Here is a 16403-nt window from a genome sequence, read left to right as displayed (position 1 = left end):
CCCTTTTTAAAAATTGGGATTATGTTTCCCCTTTTCCAGTCATCAGGAACCTCCCCAGACTGCCACAGCTTGTCAAATACGATGGACAATGGCTTGGCAGCTTCATCCGCCGGTTCCCTCAGGACCTGCAGATGCATCTCATCAGGTCGCATGGACTTGTGCACCTTCAGATTCCTTATTGCATCTGACCTACTCTTGTCTTGAGGAGGGAGGAAATAACTCTGCTCTAGATTAATGTAACTGGGGCAAATTCCTAGCCTCTTTGAAGGCAAAATTAAAAACAAGGAGATTGGGATTTCAGAATGAGAGAATGGCTGAGCTTAGAAGGGACCTCTGGAGGTCATCTGGTCCACCTCCTTTGCTCAAGCAGGGCCACCTGGAGCTGGTTGCCCAGGACTACATCCAGATGGCTTTTGAATATCTCCAGCAATGGAGGCTCCACAACTTCTCTGGGCAGCCTGTGACAGTGCTCTGTTACCCTCACAGTAAAAATTTGTTTTCTGATGTTCAAAGGGAACCTTCTGTGTTTCGGTTTGTGCCCATTGCCTCTGGTCCTGTCACGGAGCAGAGCCTGGCTCCACCTTCTTTACTCCCTCCCTTCAGGTGCTTGCACATATTGATAAGTTCCCCTCTGAGCCTTCTCTTTTCCAGGCTGAACAGTCCCAGCTCTCTCAGCCTTTCCTCATAGGAGAGATGCTCCAGTCCCTTAATCATCTTTGTGGCCCTTCACTGAACTCTCTCCAGTATGTCCATGTCTCATACTGGGCAGCCCAGCACTGGAACCAGCACTTCAGGTGCTGAGTAGAGGGGAAGGATCACCTCCCTCGACCTGCTGGCAAAACTCCTGCTAATGAAGGCCAGGACCCATTAACCTTCTTTTGTAGCAAGGGTACATTGGTGGCTCATGTTCAGTTTGCTGTCCACTAGGACCTGCAGGGCTTTTCCTAAGGAAAGGCAATTTCATTTGTAATGGAAACGCAGAGTCCTTAATATCTACCCAAAGAGATGGCAGGCGTGTTGCTGAGCTCTTTGAGCTTTCTGAACTATTTAGGCAAGGAATTTTTTAAAATAGACATACGGGTGTTGCATTCACCATTTCCATAAATGTGCTAAGAAGAAAAAACCTGAAATGTAAAGAATAAAAAATTCAAATATAAAAAATGTGTACATTTGACTAACATGTTCATATAGGAAATTCCATTTAAGCATAAAAAAAAGTTCTTTACCATGGAGGTGGTGTAATTCTGGAACAAATTGCTAGAGAAGTTGTGGAGTCTGACTGTAGAGACTCAAAACCTGATTGCACACAACCCTCAGCAAACTGCTGTAGCTGATCCTTCTCTGAGCAGGGAGTTGGACTAGATGATCTCCAGAGGTGCTGTCCAGCCTCAGCCGTTCTGTGATTCTGTGTTGGCCCACTCTAAATCACAGTATGTTTGTATAGAAATTTCTTCTTTTTCAAGCTGTCCACAGTTTTCACAAAATACAGAGAGAGAAAATGACAAGGGCAACTTCATAGAAACTAGTACTTTAAAAGAACTAAACAATAGATTGACATTGAAAAGAATGAAAGAAACCTTCTTTCTGAAGGCTTTTTTTACCGAAATAAACTGCTAGTTTATTTCAGTAAATTCCCCATAGCCTTTTAATATAAAGACTTTCTATATTGTGTATATATATATATCTTGCACTCCTGTAAGTGATACATGAGTAAATACATTGTAAAGCTAAAATTAATGGGATATCAACCTCTGTAAATGACAAGCTATTGGCTTGGAGAAATGAGTGCTCTCCTTTTTTTTTTTTTCTTTTCCCCCTGCTGATTTTAAATCCTAGACAGTGTTAAAAAAATATTTGCAATGGACACTCCAGTAATACCCTCACCTAACATGAACTCACTTTTTTCCAGTCAGGTTAGAGGATGTTTTGAGGCTTTGTAACTTGTGAGGACTTGTGAGGATGCTAAAGGATGCGATGGGTTTGGAGACAAATGGGCAAGTGCAGGAAGGGCAGCTAATTTTTGTAAGACACCTCTCCCAGCAAATGAAGAACATGAATCCTCAGTTTTAGAGAAGGTATTGGGGTACTGGACCACAGCTGAGGATTGAGTGCAGTAATAAATAAAAACCCTTTCCCCTCTCTTGGCTGTAGTAACTATAAGGCTCTCATATGCTGCTCTTTCATTCTCTGAAGTAGCTTAGTCCAATTATACTGCTATGGCAGTAAGAAGCAAGCATTTTGAAACCAATCCTTACTTTGGGCTTCACTTCTCTGTTGTCTCTTCAGTGGATTATTCAATTCTGATGCTTCAGTTTCCTTTTTTGTAAAAAGTTGATATTGGTACCATTTCTACCTCTCATAGAGTGTTCTAGGCTTACTGGTTGGCATGTGTTATTCTCAAGATGTGTAGATGAATGAAAAAAATTGTGACTTTGAGTGTGTTTGTGCAGAAAGGTCGCAGTCATAAGCATGCTATTAAGAATGTGTTTTGATTTCTTTTTACATGTGACTATATAAGCCTAATGTAATAGAATATGCTTTAAAATACCATCATAAATAATTTTAAAAGAATTTGTACTGCAAAATTAAGGCTTCTTCTTGTTTATTATCTTCTGTAGTGAACATCTAAGCATAAAGTAGAGGCATGATTTTCCTGTTTTATTACTATTACTCTTTTTGCCGTGACCACTAATCAACCTTAATTATACTTTAATGTTCATGTCCAGGCAGTGGGCCTGATTCGTCATGGCTTGTGCAGACCTCTGTTTCTCTATATAGTGAGTAAAAGAATGCTGCCAATTTTGTTTGGTAGCATTTTTAGATATGTCCTACCAAAATTTAGCTGTGTAAACAAGTTGCATGGCTGTGGAGAATCAGGTCTAGTAAAAACTGGACATAGCATTCACAATATTCTTTGCAGATAAACCTGAACTATAACTTCTGTTTTTATTTTTGCCTAGGAACTGTGAGGGTGTGTTATCAACTGAAGACTGCAAAACATTATACCAGTTTGTTTATACCACACACCGTCCGCTTGCAGTAGCAGCTGGGGAATTCCTTTATAGAAGGTACCTCTGCCTGCCTGTCTGCCTGCATGCCTACTTCTTGCATATTCTCATTTGCTTCAGAATGAAGGTGGATTTATTTAAGAGGGACATTAAGCATTCATTTTTTGTGCTGGAAGTGTGTAACACGAGGGTACAAGATGTGCTTTCTACTGCTAAATCAGAAGAGAAATGCTGTCTGGGGGTAATCATTTGTTCCCCTGCACAGCCCTGGCACAACAGGCATGAGAAAAGTTGCAACACTAACACAGAGAATATGAAACAACTGACTGATCTGCAGATGCCATGCGATGTTGAGAGCATACCTCCTTTCTTTCTACTTTCTTTTCCTGTTGCTTTGCTTCTTACTAGCTAATTCATCACCTGGCATCTGCTGGATTTCCATGGCTTTGGTGATTAATCACAAAAATGGCCTCCTCTTCTCCCTTTGGAAGTTGCCTTATACATTCTAAAGGCTTTGAATAATGAGAGATGCAGCAGATTAAAAAACCCTCCCAATTTTCTGTCAGGTTAATGAAGTACAGGGTTTATCTTCCCCAGGAGTAAGTCTTATAAATGGGCTTCTTGTAACAATGGTTGCATGAAGTGAATGGAGTTGGCGTGCTAAAAAGAGAAGAAATAAATATTCTGTATCTACAGCTGAGAGAAATAATTTTGCCTGACAAAGAGGAATGGAAATAAAAATATTTTGGCAAGTCTTTTGTGTGGAAAAAATCAGAAATAATACTGATTTGTGCTTTCACACATGAAGAATCTCCTCCTAGTTGATTCTTCCTGGCTAGCTGAATTGCTGACATTCTGGGGTTTGCGGACCCAAGTCCAACAGAAAGACAAATGAAGACAAATTGATGTTTTGATGAGTCTTCTATCACATCTGCTAGTCTTAGTCTTTTGTGCTGGTCCTGATATTCTATAATAAATCAGGTGTTTTTCCTCTCAGAACACTGCTGCTGAAGTGATTGCCCTGATAACTTTAATTTTTCTACCCAGCTTCCCCATGCAGTGTGGACACTTTGACCTTGTAAACCTCATCCTTTTTCTTGTTTGCCCAGTTCTTCTCTTTGGCACTTCTGCTGGTAGAGAAACGTTCATTCTAGGGTGATAGAGATGTTAGCGACACCCTCCCTTCCCTGTTCATACTGCTAAAAGTTTTAGTATAAATGATGCTTCCCTCCCCCACCCTCCTTCTTCTTGGTTTGCATGAAATCTCCTCAATGTCTGCATTTTTAACTTAGGTTACTTACTTAGGTGGCATAAATTATACCAGCAGAAGCACTTTCTGAAAGTATAAGCCTTTACTGACATTGAGTGGTGTGGTCCTGCTCTTAAATCTAAGCCACTTGGGCCTTACGTTAATCTGTGGGGATTCCCTTCCTGTATTTATCATGGGATTAGCACTTTTCGTGAGCAGTACAGTCACGCTCGTTTTGGATAAAGATGGAAATGGAAATTGAAGTGTCATATTGTGCTTCGTACTTCAGACAGAAGAGGAAGAACAGTTTTTCCACTCTATTTGGGAAGTTCAGTAAATTGCCTCTTATAAATACAAGATCCTCTGCTTTCTTTAAGAAGCTTCAGTTCCAAGATGTACCGTGATGTGAATAATGGTTGGGTAGTAATATCTCTACTCTATTGTTAAGGTTTAAATTCATCCTGGAGCAAGCCTTTTTTCAAGCATGAGCAAATGCCTATCTCATTATATGGTCAGCACTGTGGAATCTGCATCTGTTGTCCAGAAAGCTGGCAGGGTACCTGTGAAACTGTCAGAAATAGTCTCTGCATCCACAGGGATAGCGGATCTCTCATAATGGAAAACAATCTAATATCTTTTCCTTTCATCTGATAAAAAAAATCTAATGTGATTTGGAGTAAATAAGTAGACATTTAGAAGAAATACAGTCCTTGGAATCTTGACAGAACTAGTGTTACATTGGCAAATGGGTATAAGGATAATGTGGCAGACCTGGACTGACTTCCTTTTCTGTTGGCAGGCTGCTTAGTCATGAGGGAGATGAAGAAGTTCAGCCCAAAGGAGGAGGGAAGTTTGGGGCGAGTACTGACCAGTTGAAAAGATTAATACGTTTTTTCCTGGAGAGTGAGGTGAGGAGAGCAGCCCGTGCAGTAAACCTTTTAAATCCAGTGTGTGTTGCATGTTAAATCAAGTATTGGCTTCCTTTTGTAAACTATTTCTGATGGTGAGCTCTGAAATGTTTGGTGTTTGGGATGTTTTCACTCTCTAGGATGAGTTCTTAAAGAATACATTTCTGTTCTGTTGTATAAAACTAATTCACAACTATGCTAATGGAGAGCATCAGTGCTTGAGCAGCTTCTGAAAACAACCTGAAAAACTGATGCCACTGAGTGAGGGTTTTTTGGTATGTGTCCATGTCTTTCTGCAGACAGATACAGGTTGCTGTACAATGGCTCAATGCTGACTAAGAACTGAGTGGTTTTACTGAGAGCTTTGTTAGCCCAAGTTCTGTACGTCACTATTTGGCTTTTGCAGTGGTGCAGACCTATGTCTGGCTGAAGTGTCTCAGGCACAGCAGTTTTGAATATTTCTGCAAAGAATTTCACAGATATTGCTTAAAATGTTGACTCATTTCTAGTCCCAACGTTGGATTTTTGGTTGTTATGATTAGCAACATAAAAGCAATACAGAAGCTAGTTTTAATCAGATTGCTTAAATTACGAAGGAAAGGTATCCTAAAAAGAGAAAAGAAAAGCTTTTTCCCTGCTTGTCCTGCTTTATCTTCTCACTTTCCTGCTTTGTATCAGATCAAAAACATGGTGTTTAAAGGTTGATTAGCCTTGAACTAAATATGTTGGAATATGTGTGTGAACAGATGTGTGAATGACAAAGCGTTGTTACTGGAAAAATGGAGAAGAACATATGAAGCTGTATTTCTTTTAATGATATGTTTGCTGCTGTAAGCTTGTGTTTTTAATCCCTAGCTACACAAACATGTTGCATACCTCATAGACAGCTTGTGGGACTGGGCAGGCAAATTCCTAAAGGACTGGGAGTGCATGACCACACTTCTATTAAAAAATGCTGAAGAAGGTGGAGAAGGTGGGTAAGCAAAGAGTTTAGTTTTATCTGAATGAATCTCTTGATACTGTTTTTTGAACTTTGCCTTCAGCTACTTTAGGATCATTCCATACGACAGTACCCTTTGATCCCAAATTCTGGTCCCCAAGGGCCACAAAGCAGATGCAACTTGATGGCACTGCCAATGTGATAATTATATCAACGTATTTGGTTTATTCAGTATTCTGTATTTATGTAATGTTAGTTTAGAAACTTTGCAAGAATACTTGCATAATTAAGCCATAGTGCTTACGCAGCATTCACTTTTTTTGTTCGTTTGTCCAGAACTTAAGAATCTAAAAGTATTAATTGATTGAAGTGCAATATTGTCAGGCCATTGTTCATGCCTGCAAAGAAAATGAGTAATGTATTGAGTTCATTTACATCTAACACTCCAGAGAATTTGTTTTTTGTAGAATTATTTTAAAGTGAACTTAAATGAATCTTTAAGGTCCCTTCTAACCCAAACCATTCTATGAATAGTTGCTGTAGTAGAACTGGAAGTGGTTGTGTGATTGAAATCAAAGTTTGTAGACCCAGTGAGTTAAAGCATTTTGGTACTCAAAGAGGCAGTTTTATCCTAAATGAAACAGTAGTCAGTAGGAGTAGGCCTTGTTAAAAGTGCCTGTGTTTTTGGGAGCCCAACTACCGTAAAAAGTATAGCCATGAGAGGAATAATTGTGGGGTTTTTTGTTGAGTAAATGTAGAAAACAGTTTTCTTCAAATTAAATCAAACACTAAGTATTCATTTAGCAACACTGCATCTTTGTTTCTGTAGTGTCCTTCCACAGTTGCTCAGATAGATGAGTAGGCTTTACATTAGCTGTTGCTGCATCTTCATTTTTCTTTTGTGTGATGCTGAAAGCAGACTGATTTACTTACAGCACTGAGTGATGCCCATGAAAGTGCTCTCATTGAAATTATCCTCGCAACTGTTAGAGAAGCAGCTGAAGGTCATCCTCCAGTGGGCAGAGGTGGAGCCAAAAAAGTCAGTGCATCTTAGTCTTATTTATTGTCCTGTAATCACATTCTCTTTGCCCTATGTGCTTTGCCAGACAGCATGTTCATAGTGTCCATAGGTATATCTTAGGAAATAAAATGACTTATTGTTATGAAATGAAACAGTGTCTTTTGACCTCTGGATCTTATTAGTGGATGTTGGAGGAGATGAGCATTAGAGGAAAGCCAGTTGAAGCATGTTATTGACAAATGGTGAGCATTTTATCCACGCGCTATAGCTGTTCAATGATTTGCATCTAATTTAAGGCTAACAAAAAAATAAAAAAAGCATCTAGTTGTCTCCATGGACAAGTATCTTTATCTTAGGTTGGTATGCTTTAGACAAAGGCATGTGAGTTAACCTTAGGTTACATGTAAAATTCGACTGAAATCTAAGAGATTTTGTAATTGAAACAAAATGCTTTATCTGCAGATTCTGTCAGTAAAAGAGAAGAAAATACAATTGGAAGATTGTACCAAAATTACTGAACACTTTATTACGGTGCTTCCTCAGCTTTTGGCAAAGGTAACTAACAGCTACTCTGTGAATGCATGTTAAATATTGCATTAAAATTCCTGCAGTGTACTCATATCCTGTTTTTTCTCTGCAGTATTCAACAGATGCACAAAAAGTGGCAAATCTCCTCCAGATTCCTCAGTATTATGATTTAGATCTTTACAGTACGGGACATCTAGAGAAGGTGAATAGGAATTGGCGTAGTTGGTTCATGTGGGGTGTACTAAATTTATATGACAATGCACAGAGTTTACTGGGACTTTGAACAAGTAGGAAACTGTTGAAATATAAAGAAAGGGGCTCATACCTTGAGGAAAGTGGTCTTAGTCAGGCTTTACTTTTTTATTTGGGGCTGCCAAAGAAAAGTCTTAGTGCTTGTCAGTTCTGATATGCTGTGACTCCTGGTAGGTAATGATTTGTGGTTCCATGTGGTAGGCCCAGCCCTGGGTTTCTCATTGCTGGGTGGAGAGAGGGTGGGTTACGCCATGTGTCTAAGCTGGTGTCTCCCAGGAGTTTCCTACAGAGTAGGTTAATAGGTTTCATTCTCCTTGAAGACTGATTCCCAGCTGCTGGGGAATGATAGTAACTGAGAGATAAGAATGCAGATAGTGTATCTGCTGATGGGAGAGGGATGGTCAGACACAGATAGATGAAATCTTTGAAATAGCTTAATGTATTCTTTAGCAGGGATGTTTACAGAAAGGTAATGTTAGGTGAACACTCCTAGGTTAATTTCAGTGCAAAATGTTAACTGGAAGACAGAGAGTGAGCAGAATGGCAGAAGTTACCTCCTCTCACTAAGAGTGAAGACCCCAGTTGCTGACATGGTCTGAAGCGTTCTTCATTCTCTGCTGCTGAGGGAGACAACTTCCATTGTTTGGAGACACACCTGTCCTTTGGAAAGGCATTTTTTATTCCCTACCTTTGTCTTTATTTTTATGTAATGCCAAACGTGTCTTGGCATTAAACCAGTTGCTTCATTCTTTAGGAAGATCTGGAGACAACAATAATGAAAAAGAGCTATAAACTCCACCCCTCCTTGCAAAAGTTGTATCCTCTAATCTTGCCCCTCTGCTCCTTAGACTGGCATTTATTTCATATTGGTTGTACGACGAGATATAGGGGCCTAGTGAAATTCATCTAAAGTGTAAGTGGATTTTTGTACAATTTACCTATAATACTCCTTTTATCACCTGCAGCATTTGGATGCTTTTCTGAGAGAGGTAAAAGACATTGTGGCCAAACACTCTGACATATCTGTCCTTGAGGCTTCCTCCAGGACTTATTATATCCTCTGCCGTGAAGAAATTTCCATCTATAGCCAGGTGGATCATGCTCTAACTGAACTGATAGACGAGTTGATGGGACAGCTTAACCAGCTACTAGATGGCTTCTGGCAAAAGGTGAGTTGACTCATTGTGGAGATAAAGAGACTGTTTCTCTATGAAAAAGAAGACACAAAAAAATAAGGGGTATATGGAACTATTCTTTGGCTGCTCTTTCTGCTTGAGGGGAGCAGAGCTTTCAAAGATGTGTTTGTGCCTCTGAAAAGATTGACTGTTTGCATTTTAATGAAGCAGATGTATTTTGGCAGGAATAGAGTGGGGAAAATAATAAACGAGGTAGTCCACACCAGCAACAGGGTATTTTGCCTTCTGGACTTAAGCTCTGTAGTTGCTCTGTTAATGTACCAAGGATACCGTGTGCAAGATCAGCTAATAAGTGCTGTGGATCTATACGTGATAAGACTGTTCCCAAAAAGGTGTAGTTCTGTACTTCTACATATTTGACTGTGCACAAGATGTCCTTTGTGCTGCCACTTTCAGTGTAGAGATAGTACTAGGAAAAAAAAAACAACAACAAACCCAGCAGTCTGTAATGCAGATTGTATAATTTTGGGGTCTTTGAAATTACGAATTTCCCCTTGAATGAGGATTGCAGAATCTTGCACAAAGCTTTGGGGTCTTTGAAATGATGACTTTCCCCTTGAAGGAGGACTGCAGCGTCTCATGCAAAGTTTTTCATTAGTTCTAAAAAGCAGAAACAGCTGGTGGTGATATGAATAGCTTGCTGGCTGAACTGAACAACAGAAGCCTGCAGCTGATCTGATCAACTGTGCCGTCATGAACAGGTGTCATGCCATGGTATGAGAGTTAACACTGGCAGGTTTTTATTGGACACTGGGATATTGTAAAATGTGTCAAGCCAAAAAATCCCCTAACCTCAGATTAGATTTATTTTGGTGGTTTTAAATAGATACCTATGTCAATGTGGGAGAATGTGTACTTATGAGAAACAAGATAAGTGCTAGACCAGGGATTCTTCAGCTCCTCCTTAGTGTGATCCATGTCTAAATAAAGAGATTTTGTCCTGGAACCCCTCCCTTCTAATTCCTGGTTGTATATGCTGTCTCCCATAATCACGTAGTATACTTGTGGAAACTACAGCAATTGCATCTATGGGAAAGTATTTAATATATTTTTAGCTATCTTTGAATGTGATCTGGCAGCTGGAAGCAAGGAGAGTCAGCACCATGTGAACAATTAGCTTTCCAGAGATCGTTAACAACTGTGTGAGGGACCATGAATGGTCTGGGGTTTCGCACTTCTGTGTTAGCCTAATTGCGAGTTTTTACTCTGTGTTAGCAATACTGTAATGTAGGGAGGCTGCCGTGGGTTTATTAATAACAGGGACATTTCTTTATACAAAATTTCTGTGCAGTCAATGGGTTGTTTTCTTTTTACTGTAGAGGAAGATATGAGTATCGTGGTTAAAGGTGAATGGGAAGGGTTGGGGGACAGTAATTCAAGCTTGTGGGTTGGTTGGGAAGAGAGCATAGCAGTTGCCTTGCCCCACACTGGCTAATTCCTTTCTCTTTCCCAAACTTTCATTATTTAGGAAGAAGGATTTTGTACGGATGCAGGAGAAATTTCCCAGATGCCCTCTGCTTTGAGAAGAGTAGCAGCTTTTCATAAGTGAGATGTTTATTTACATAATTTACTTTCCCATAGACTTAAGTGTTGACCTAACAGGTGCAAAGTGACAATTGCTCTTATTTGTTGAGTTTAATAAGATTTTTCACAAGAGAATGAAAAGGATCCCTCTGAGAGGTGCTGCAAGGTTTAGTTTCTTCTTAACAGAACTCTACTCTTGGAGATGGTAGTCTTTTTGGACTTGTTACTGAGGCTGGAGCATCAGCCCTAATGTGGCTGAGAAGCGTATGCTACAGAGTTGGGATGTCAGAGTGGATACAGAGATCCTCTCTGTGGTGCTTCCCTCCTAGGTAGGTGCTTTTGCACTGCCTTACTGTTAACACTGGTGGTCAGTCTGAAGAGGGTGTAGTGAATGCAGTCTTTTTTTCCCAGCAGATGTAATCTGCTTTTTTTTTTTTTGTTTTAGTTTATTTTATTTCCTTTTGCTAAAAGGTGGATTTCTCAACAGCTTGGTTCTCCAGGGATTCACCAAGTAAATTATTATGCAAGACAGCAGGGGAATTGAGCCGCCTTCTCAATGCGTCTTTTACCTGTCCTGCGTGCTAGTGCTGCTCTGTTTTTCCAAAAGAGAAGTCTAACATTGAGTTGCGAACACTCAAAAGTATTAGAAACAGTCCTTTAAAGTGCAGTGGGGAAATTGTTTTTTAGATCTTTTTGGGCACTTAGAGAGTGTAGATAGAATATAGGAAAAGGTACAGAGCTCAAGCCTCTTTTTCCTCTCCTCACGACACTGCAGTTTTGTCGTAGGAATGCAGAAAAAAAAAGCTGTGGACTAAATGTTGCAGCATTAGATAATGAAAAACTTAATTTCATTTTTCCCTCCCTTATAATTAATAATTAGTTGTTTAACATTATTGCTGTACATCAGATGAAGGCAAAAATAGGATACAATTACCCTGTTTGGTCAGGTGAGATTTCATGTCTTGCTTGGTGTATCATTATTGTTTCTTTTTCACTTGCAGTGCCCATGACCTCAACAAGTGGAATCTCTATGACAAGACTTTAAGGTTGCTGGTGTTTGAAATTAAACATGGGAGTTTGCCTGTTCTGGTGAGTTGTTAATATTTAACATTGAAAGAGGTTTTTTCTTGTTGAAAGCAGGAAAATTAGGAAATATGAAATAATCTTATATATCAATGTCCTATGAGGCAGGAAGATACTGTTTCCATTTCTCAATCTGAGAAACTGAGGCTGCCTTTGGTATAAGGTTATTTGAATTGGCAAATTCATGGCACAGATTCATTTATTTTGGAGATTATCCAAAACTATGATAATCATCTGACATCTGGATGAATCTTTTGTCATGCTCAATATTTCCCATTGATTGCACAGTCTTGCTCTCAATATGTATTAAACTGTTGAGACCGTGAGGAGCCCCTTACAGATTGCATGTATCCAGAAACTGTAATACTTTGGACCTGTTGCTTGCAGATTAACTCTTGGTGAAGATGGTTTGTAATGACCAGTTGTCTCAGCTGCAGCCTTTTCGTTGTCTTGTTGCTGCAACTGTGCCAATGTGGAGATGTATACCCTAGTTCTCCAGGGATTTGAGTTGAAGCACTCCAGCAGTCATGTATGTTAATCAGCCCCTGTTTTCAGGAGAGAAGAGAGGTTTTTTGGGAAGGGGAGAAGTTTAGTTGAGTAGAGAGAGCCTGCAGGCAGTGGGTAGAGGTGGACTCCTTTAGATGGAGTACAGGAGCACCAAGGTTTGACTTCTGCTCTGAATTGCCCTCTGGAGTAGTCTGCCTTTCACCAAAGACTGCGGAGAAATCCTGAGAAGCTAAGCTGAAGTTAGCCTGTGTGAACACCCTTTTTAGTACATGGTTACTTTCCACGGAACTTGTCAAGACATCAGAGTCCTGCAGAAGCAGCACCTTACTAATGACGTTTCTCAGGAGGCAATGTTTGCTTGTATGTAAACCTATTAAGTTTATTTTAAGGGTCTAAATACTTTACATTGCAGAAATGGTCATGCAAGCAGAATGCCAGACTTGGATGCCAGGCTTGGATGCTTTGTTTCAAACGAAGCTTTTTGCTGTTGAGCCTTTCATGTAAATAAAGGACATGTGTTTTTATTTGCAGATGATCCTGCCAGCTCTCCAGTGCACATATTTTTCTCTCCTGTGGCAGCTAGCTGCAGTTTTGGAAAACTCTCCCAAGGTTGGCCACCCCATGTAATTTTGAAACCCAGAGTTGTGCTTCTAGAGGTTTAAGTCGCTTTTCTGTTCTCAGATTGCCAGAAAAAAACAAGCTTTCTAAGAAGATAATTTGTGTGTTTTCTTGAGGAGACCAAATTGAGTTGAGACATTTTCTGTCTGTCTTGCCCTCTTCTTAAAAAAAAGTGTTTATGCTTTTTCAGTCTATAAGAGAATAAGTGAACAATGGTTCACCTCTATTTTTACTGCAAAACATGTGCATCGAATTCTTGGGGCTTGATGGAGATAAGGAACTTGTTCCACTACTAAACAGTTTGTTATTTTCTCGAATATTCAGTGAAAACTCCAGGAAATCCTGTTGCTTTGTTTTGTTTTTATTTTCTTGTTTCACTTAGATATTTCTGGCAGAAAGTTTGAGGAAAGGGATAATTTTCTCATCAGCTGACAATTTACTTTCTTAATTGGTTTTATAAAGTGCCAAGCTCTGGCAGGTATTTCAGAAGACAGTCTAGTTTAAGACACCAGAGAGGAAAACTCTTTTATGATTTGTTTCGCATATGAATTTGAACCTGTGTGGCTCCCCTTTATGGTGATTTCTGACTACACTGAGTGCTGCTGCTTCTTTCATTCTGTCCCCTTCTCCTGGTGCTCCTGTGTACAGAACAGGATGCTGACATGGGCATTTGTTTTGTGTGACAAATGCTAGCTGGGAGGTTGCCCATTTGGTGACTGATTCACTATCTATTCCCGTCCCGTTCCATTCCTGTGTGGATGTCTGCATCTCTCACTGCTGTAATATGTTCTGCCTTTCAGTCCAGACATGGTTAGCTTGACTGATAATGGGGTATCACATTTTTTAATTTGGCCTTTCATATGGGGCCAGATTTTGATTGGAAGCACAATGTTACGGCCCACTCTGCAGGGCCAAATCTGGATGTTGTCAGAGAGAGAAGTTCCAAGAGGAAAAAAAAAAAAAAGCATTTCCTGGGCAGCAGCTCTAGGATTGTTTCTTCCCCTGCCCCTCCTCCCCCAATAGTGTTAAGGCAATTTTTTGCCTCCCCCTCTACTTCTCAGCATGCCCTGGGATGGATCCCCTTTCTTGCAAAGATACAGTTGCACAGCATGAAATCCAGCCCTCCTGTAAGGGCCTTTCTCTTTTTTGAATGCTCAAAGCTCACTGCAGTGTAGCAGCTGGGACCTGTTGAAGGATCAGGAAGTCTTTTATGTAGCTGTGGGCAAATCAAATAGCCTCTCTTACTGGATTCATCTTAACAAATAGAGGTGTCTGAGTTTCAGAGTGACAAAGTTAGTGGTGTAGTTAAACTGTGTTCCCTCTGTAGTCAATAGAGGGAGAAAGAAGAGAGACTCCAGAAGACAATTCACGTTGAAAATTAGGTGGGATGGACCAAGGTTTTCATGACTCTACTTCCATCTCTCAAGTGGAAATCACTGCTTTATAAGGATAAGCTGAAGTGAATAAGGGAATACCTGCTATTAGAGCTGCCCATCCTGTAGATGGAGAAATGAAGAGTTTGTGACTTGCTGCATACCACTAGCTTCAGCAAGTGTGACAGATGCACATGTCCTACTTGTATTTATCACATTTCTGCACCAGAGTTGGAGGGGAAGTATAAGTTTTTATGGATTGACCTTTCTGTCTGAGATACTGTGCCTGAAAACAAGACATGGTTTTAAAGTTGTTCCCAGCTAGTAAGCTGTTGCTACTGTGAGGTGTCAGCTTCTTTCATAATGTCATCAGCTGTGCTATCTTAAAATGAATAATATCAGTGGAAGAAAGATGCAACTGTTGTTTGTTCTGTAATTCTCTATTGAATCATAGTCCCTAACATATTTGTCCTGTCTCTTTTTTCCTAAATACGTTTTTAGGAGACTCTTTTTGCACTAAGAAGAGAATTGAGACGTTTCAGTCAGATTTGCATATGCTTCCTCCACCATAAGGAAAAAGACGTAAGAGAAAAGGTTTGTGTTTCTCTATCACTTAACTGGCATTCATGCTCAGTCCTCCTTTTAAATGCCTGCCTTTCTTTTCATACCTAGTATTTCCTTCTGCTGATTTTTGCTATTTTTTGTCTCTTAGCAGAGAAATAACTCTTTAAAAAAACCAATCCTCCACTATTTATTTTAGAAGAAAATTGAAGTTATTCTAGTTAAAATGCTACAAAAGTTAATGCTTAAATCAAGCACAGATACATGTCAGCATACATTCATCTGCAGAATCAAGGCCTGAATCTGAATACTCCATTTGCCAGTTGATAATAATTGTGTTTTCTGATTAGACTGATGAGTGTACTGGTTGCTATCATTGCTTTATTAATGCCTTGCTATGAATATTACTTTAAAAAAAAAGAGAAATTGTCCAGTGATTCATATGTTTAGAAGGGAGATGTTCTAGCATAACAGAACTCTTCCTACTTCCCATGGAAGTTTGAAAATCTTTAGGTGATATTTATGCATGATACTTGTATATACTGCATCCTGAGGTACAGTCCTGGAAGAGCATAGCTGTGGCATTTTACCACACTGGGGCAAACAGAAATCTTTAGCTGGCAAGGAGGAAGTGGGACAGAAGCTAGGTTGTGACTTGTGGTGTTGATGCAGATGCAAAATGGAGTTGGGATGAAAAGTAACATGGTCTCTAAATCCTTTGGCTTTGTTTGCTTGAAAATTAGGCCTTCATGATACTCTGTGACTGGTTGCTGATTTTGAGTCATCAGGATTCAAATAACAAGGAAGAAGTAGTTGGACTTCTAGATTATCTTCCTAGCACATCACTTCAGGAAAAACTGCTTTTGTTTGTCCAGGAACATGTTTTCATGGAGGAAGAAGAGGAAAGCAAAGGTAAGACATCTTCATCACTGGAGAAACGATCTACCACTTTTACTATCACTTGTCATCTGCACTGAATGTGTCAGGAAAAGGGGCTGGTCTTTTTTTTTTCCTCGTTCTTGGGGTTTTTATTTTTATTTTTGTTTTGTTTGGGCCCCTTTACAAACAAAGGGGCTGACCTGTTATTCGCTGATCTGTGTCCCCTGTGGATAAGGCAACAGGAAATAGCTGCCCATTTACTTGTGGGATGAAAAGGGCTGATGTAATGCTGGGATGACTGAGAACGTAAAAGTTTGGTAGGTTGACTTTAGTGGTACAGATGGTAGTGTTAGAGGAGGGTCTTGCAGTGTTACAGTGTGACTCTGTCAATGCATGGACACTTCTAAGCCATCAGAGTAAAAGGCTAGTGGATTTCAATTTAGGGAGTATAGGTCAGATTTAGTGGAAAATTGTACTTGTTGCTCTGTTGCCTTTTTCAAACACATTCAGGTGCCGTATTGAGGCTGTTATTGTGTTATTGTGTTATTTCTATTTTGAAAATAGATTGTTAATTCATTGTGGTTTTGAGGCCGAGTTTAAGTGTCATGCTTTGAAAAAACAAGCATTATTCTAGATTACTGTGTCAAACTCTTGTCCTTCAGCTGTTCAGATGGAGTTCTGTGTTCAGTTTTAGGCACCACATGTCTTCAGGTCACAGTGTGTATGCAAGAAGTGATGGGCCTGAATTGCCATAGG

The 16403-nt window shown here is 39.8% G+C and overlaps 1 protein-coding gene across 5 annotated transcripts in view; it reads left to right on the top strand.

The window, feature by feature from the left end:
• LOC104487020 (cohesin subunit SA-2) overlaps window positions 1–16403 on the top strand; it is a 60231-nt gene that overhangs the window by 30513 nt on the left and 13315 nt on the right. For all 5 annotated transcript variants that reach the window (XM_086768732.1, XM_086768726.1, XM_086768719.1 and 2 more), the window contains exons 14-25: window positions 2961–3068; window positions 5057–5165; window positions 6021–6138; window positions 7041–7144; window positions 7589–7681; window positions 7767–7856; window positions 8872–9075; window positions 10571–10647; window positions 11628–11715; window positions 12748–12825; window positions 14709–14801; window positions 15512–15680. In XM_086768732.1, coding sequence (XP_086624858.1) covers window positions 2961–3068; window positions 5057–5165; window positions 6021–6138; window positions 7041–7144; window positions 7589–7681; window positions 7767–7856; window positions 8872–9075; window positions 10571–10647; window positions 11628–11715; window positions 12748–12825; window positions 14709–14801; window positions 15512–15680 — 1331 coding nt within the window. The remainder of the gene's footprint in view (window positions 1–2960; window positions 3069–5056; window positions 5166–6020; window positions 6139–7040; window positions 7145–7588; window positions 7682–7766; window positions 7857–8871; window positions 9076–10570; window positions 10648–11627; window positions 11716–12747; window positions 12826–14708; window positions 14802–15511; window positions 15681–16403) is intronic.

This window comes from Chlamydotis macqueenii, chromosome 1, assembly GCF_036417535.1.
Source record: "Chlamydotis macqueenii isolate bChlMac1 chromosome 1, bChlMac1.mat, whole genome shotgun sequence".
NCBI lineage: Eukaryota > Metazoa > Chordata > Aves > Otidiformes > Otididae > Chlamydotis > Chlamydotis macqueenii.
The sequence above is the reverse complement of the archived record's forward strand: the minus strand, read 5'-3'. Positions and strand labels throughout refer to the sequence as shown.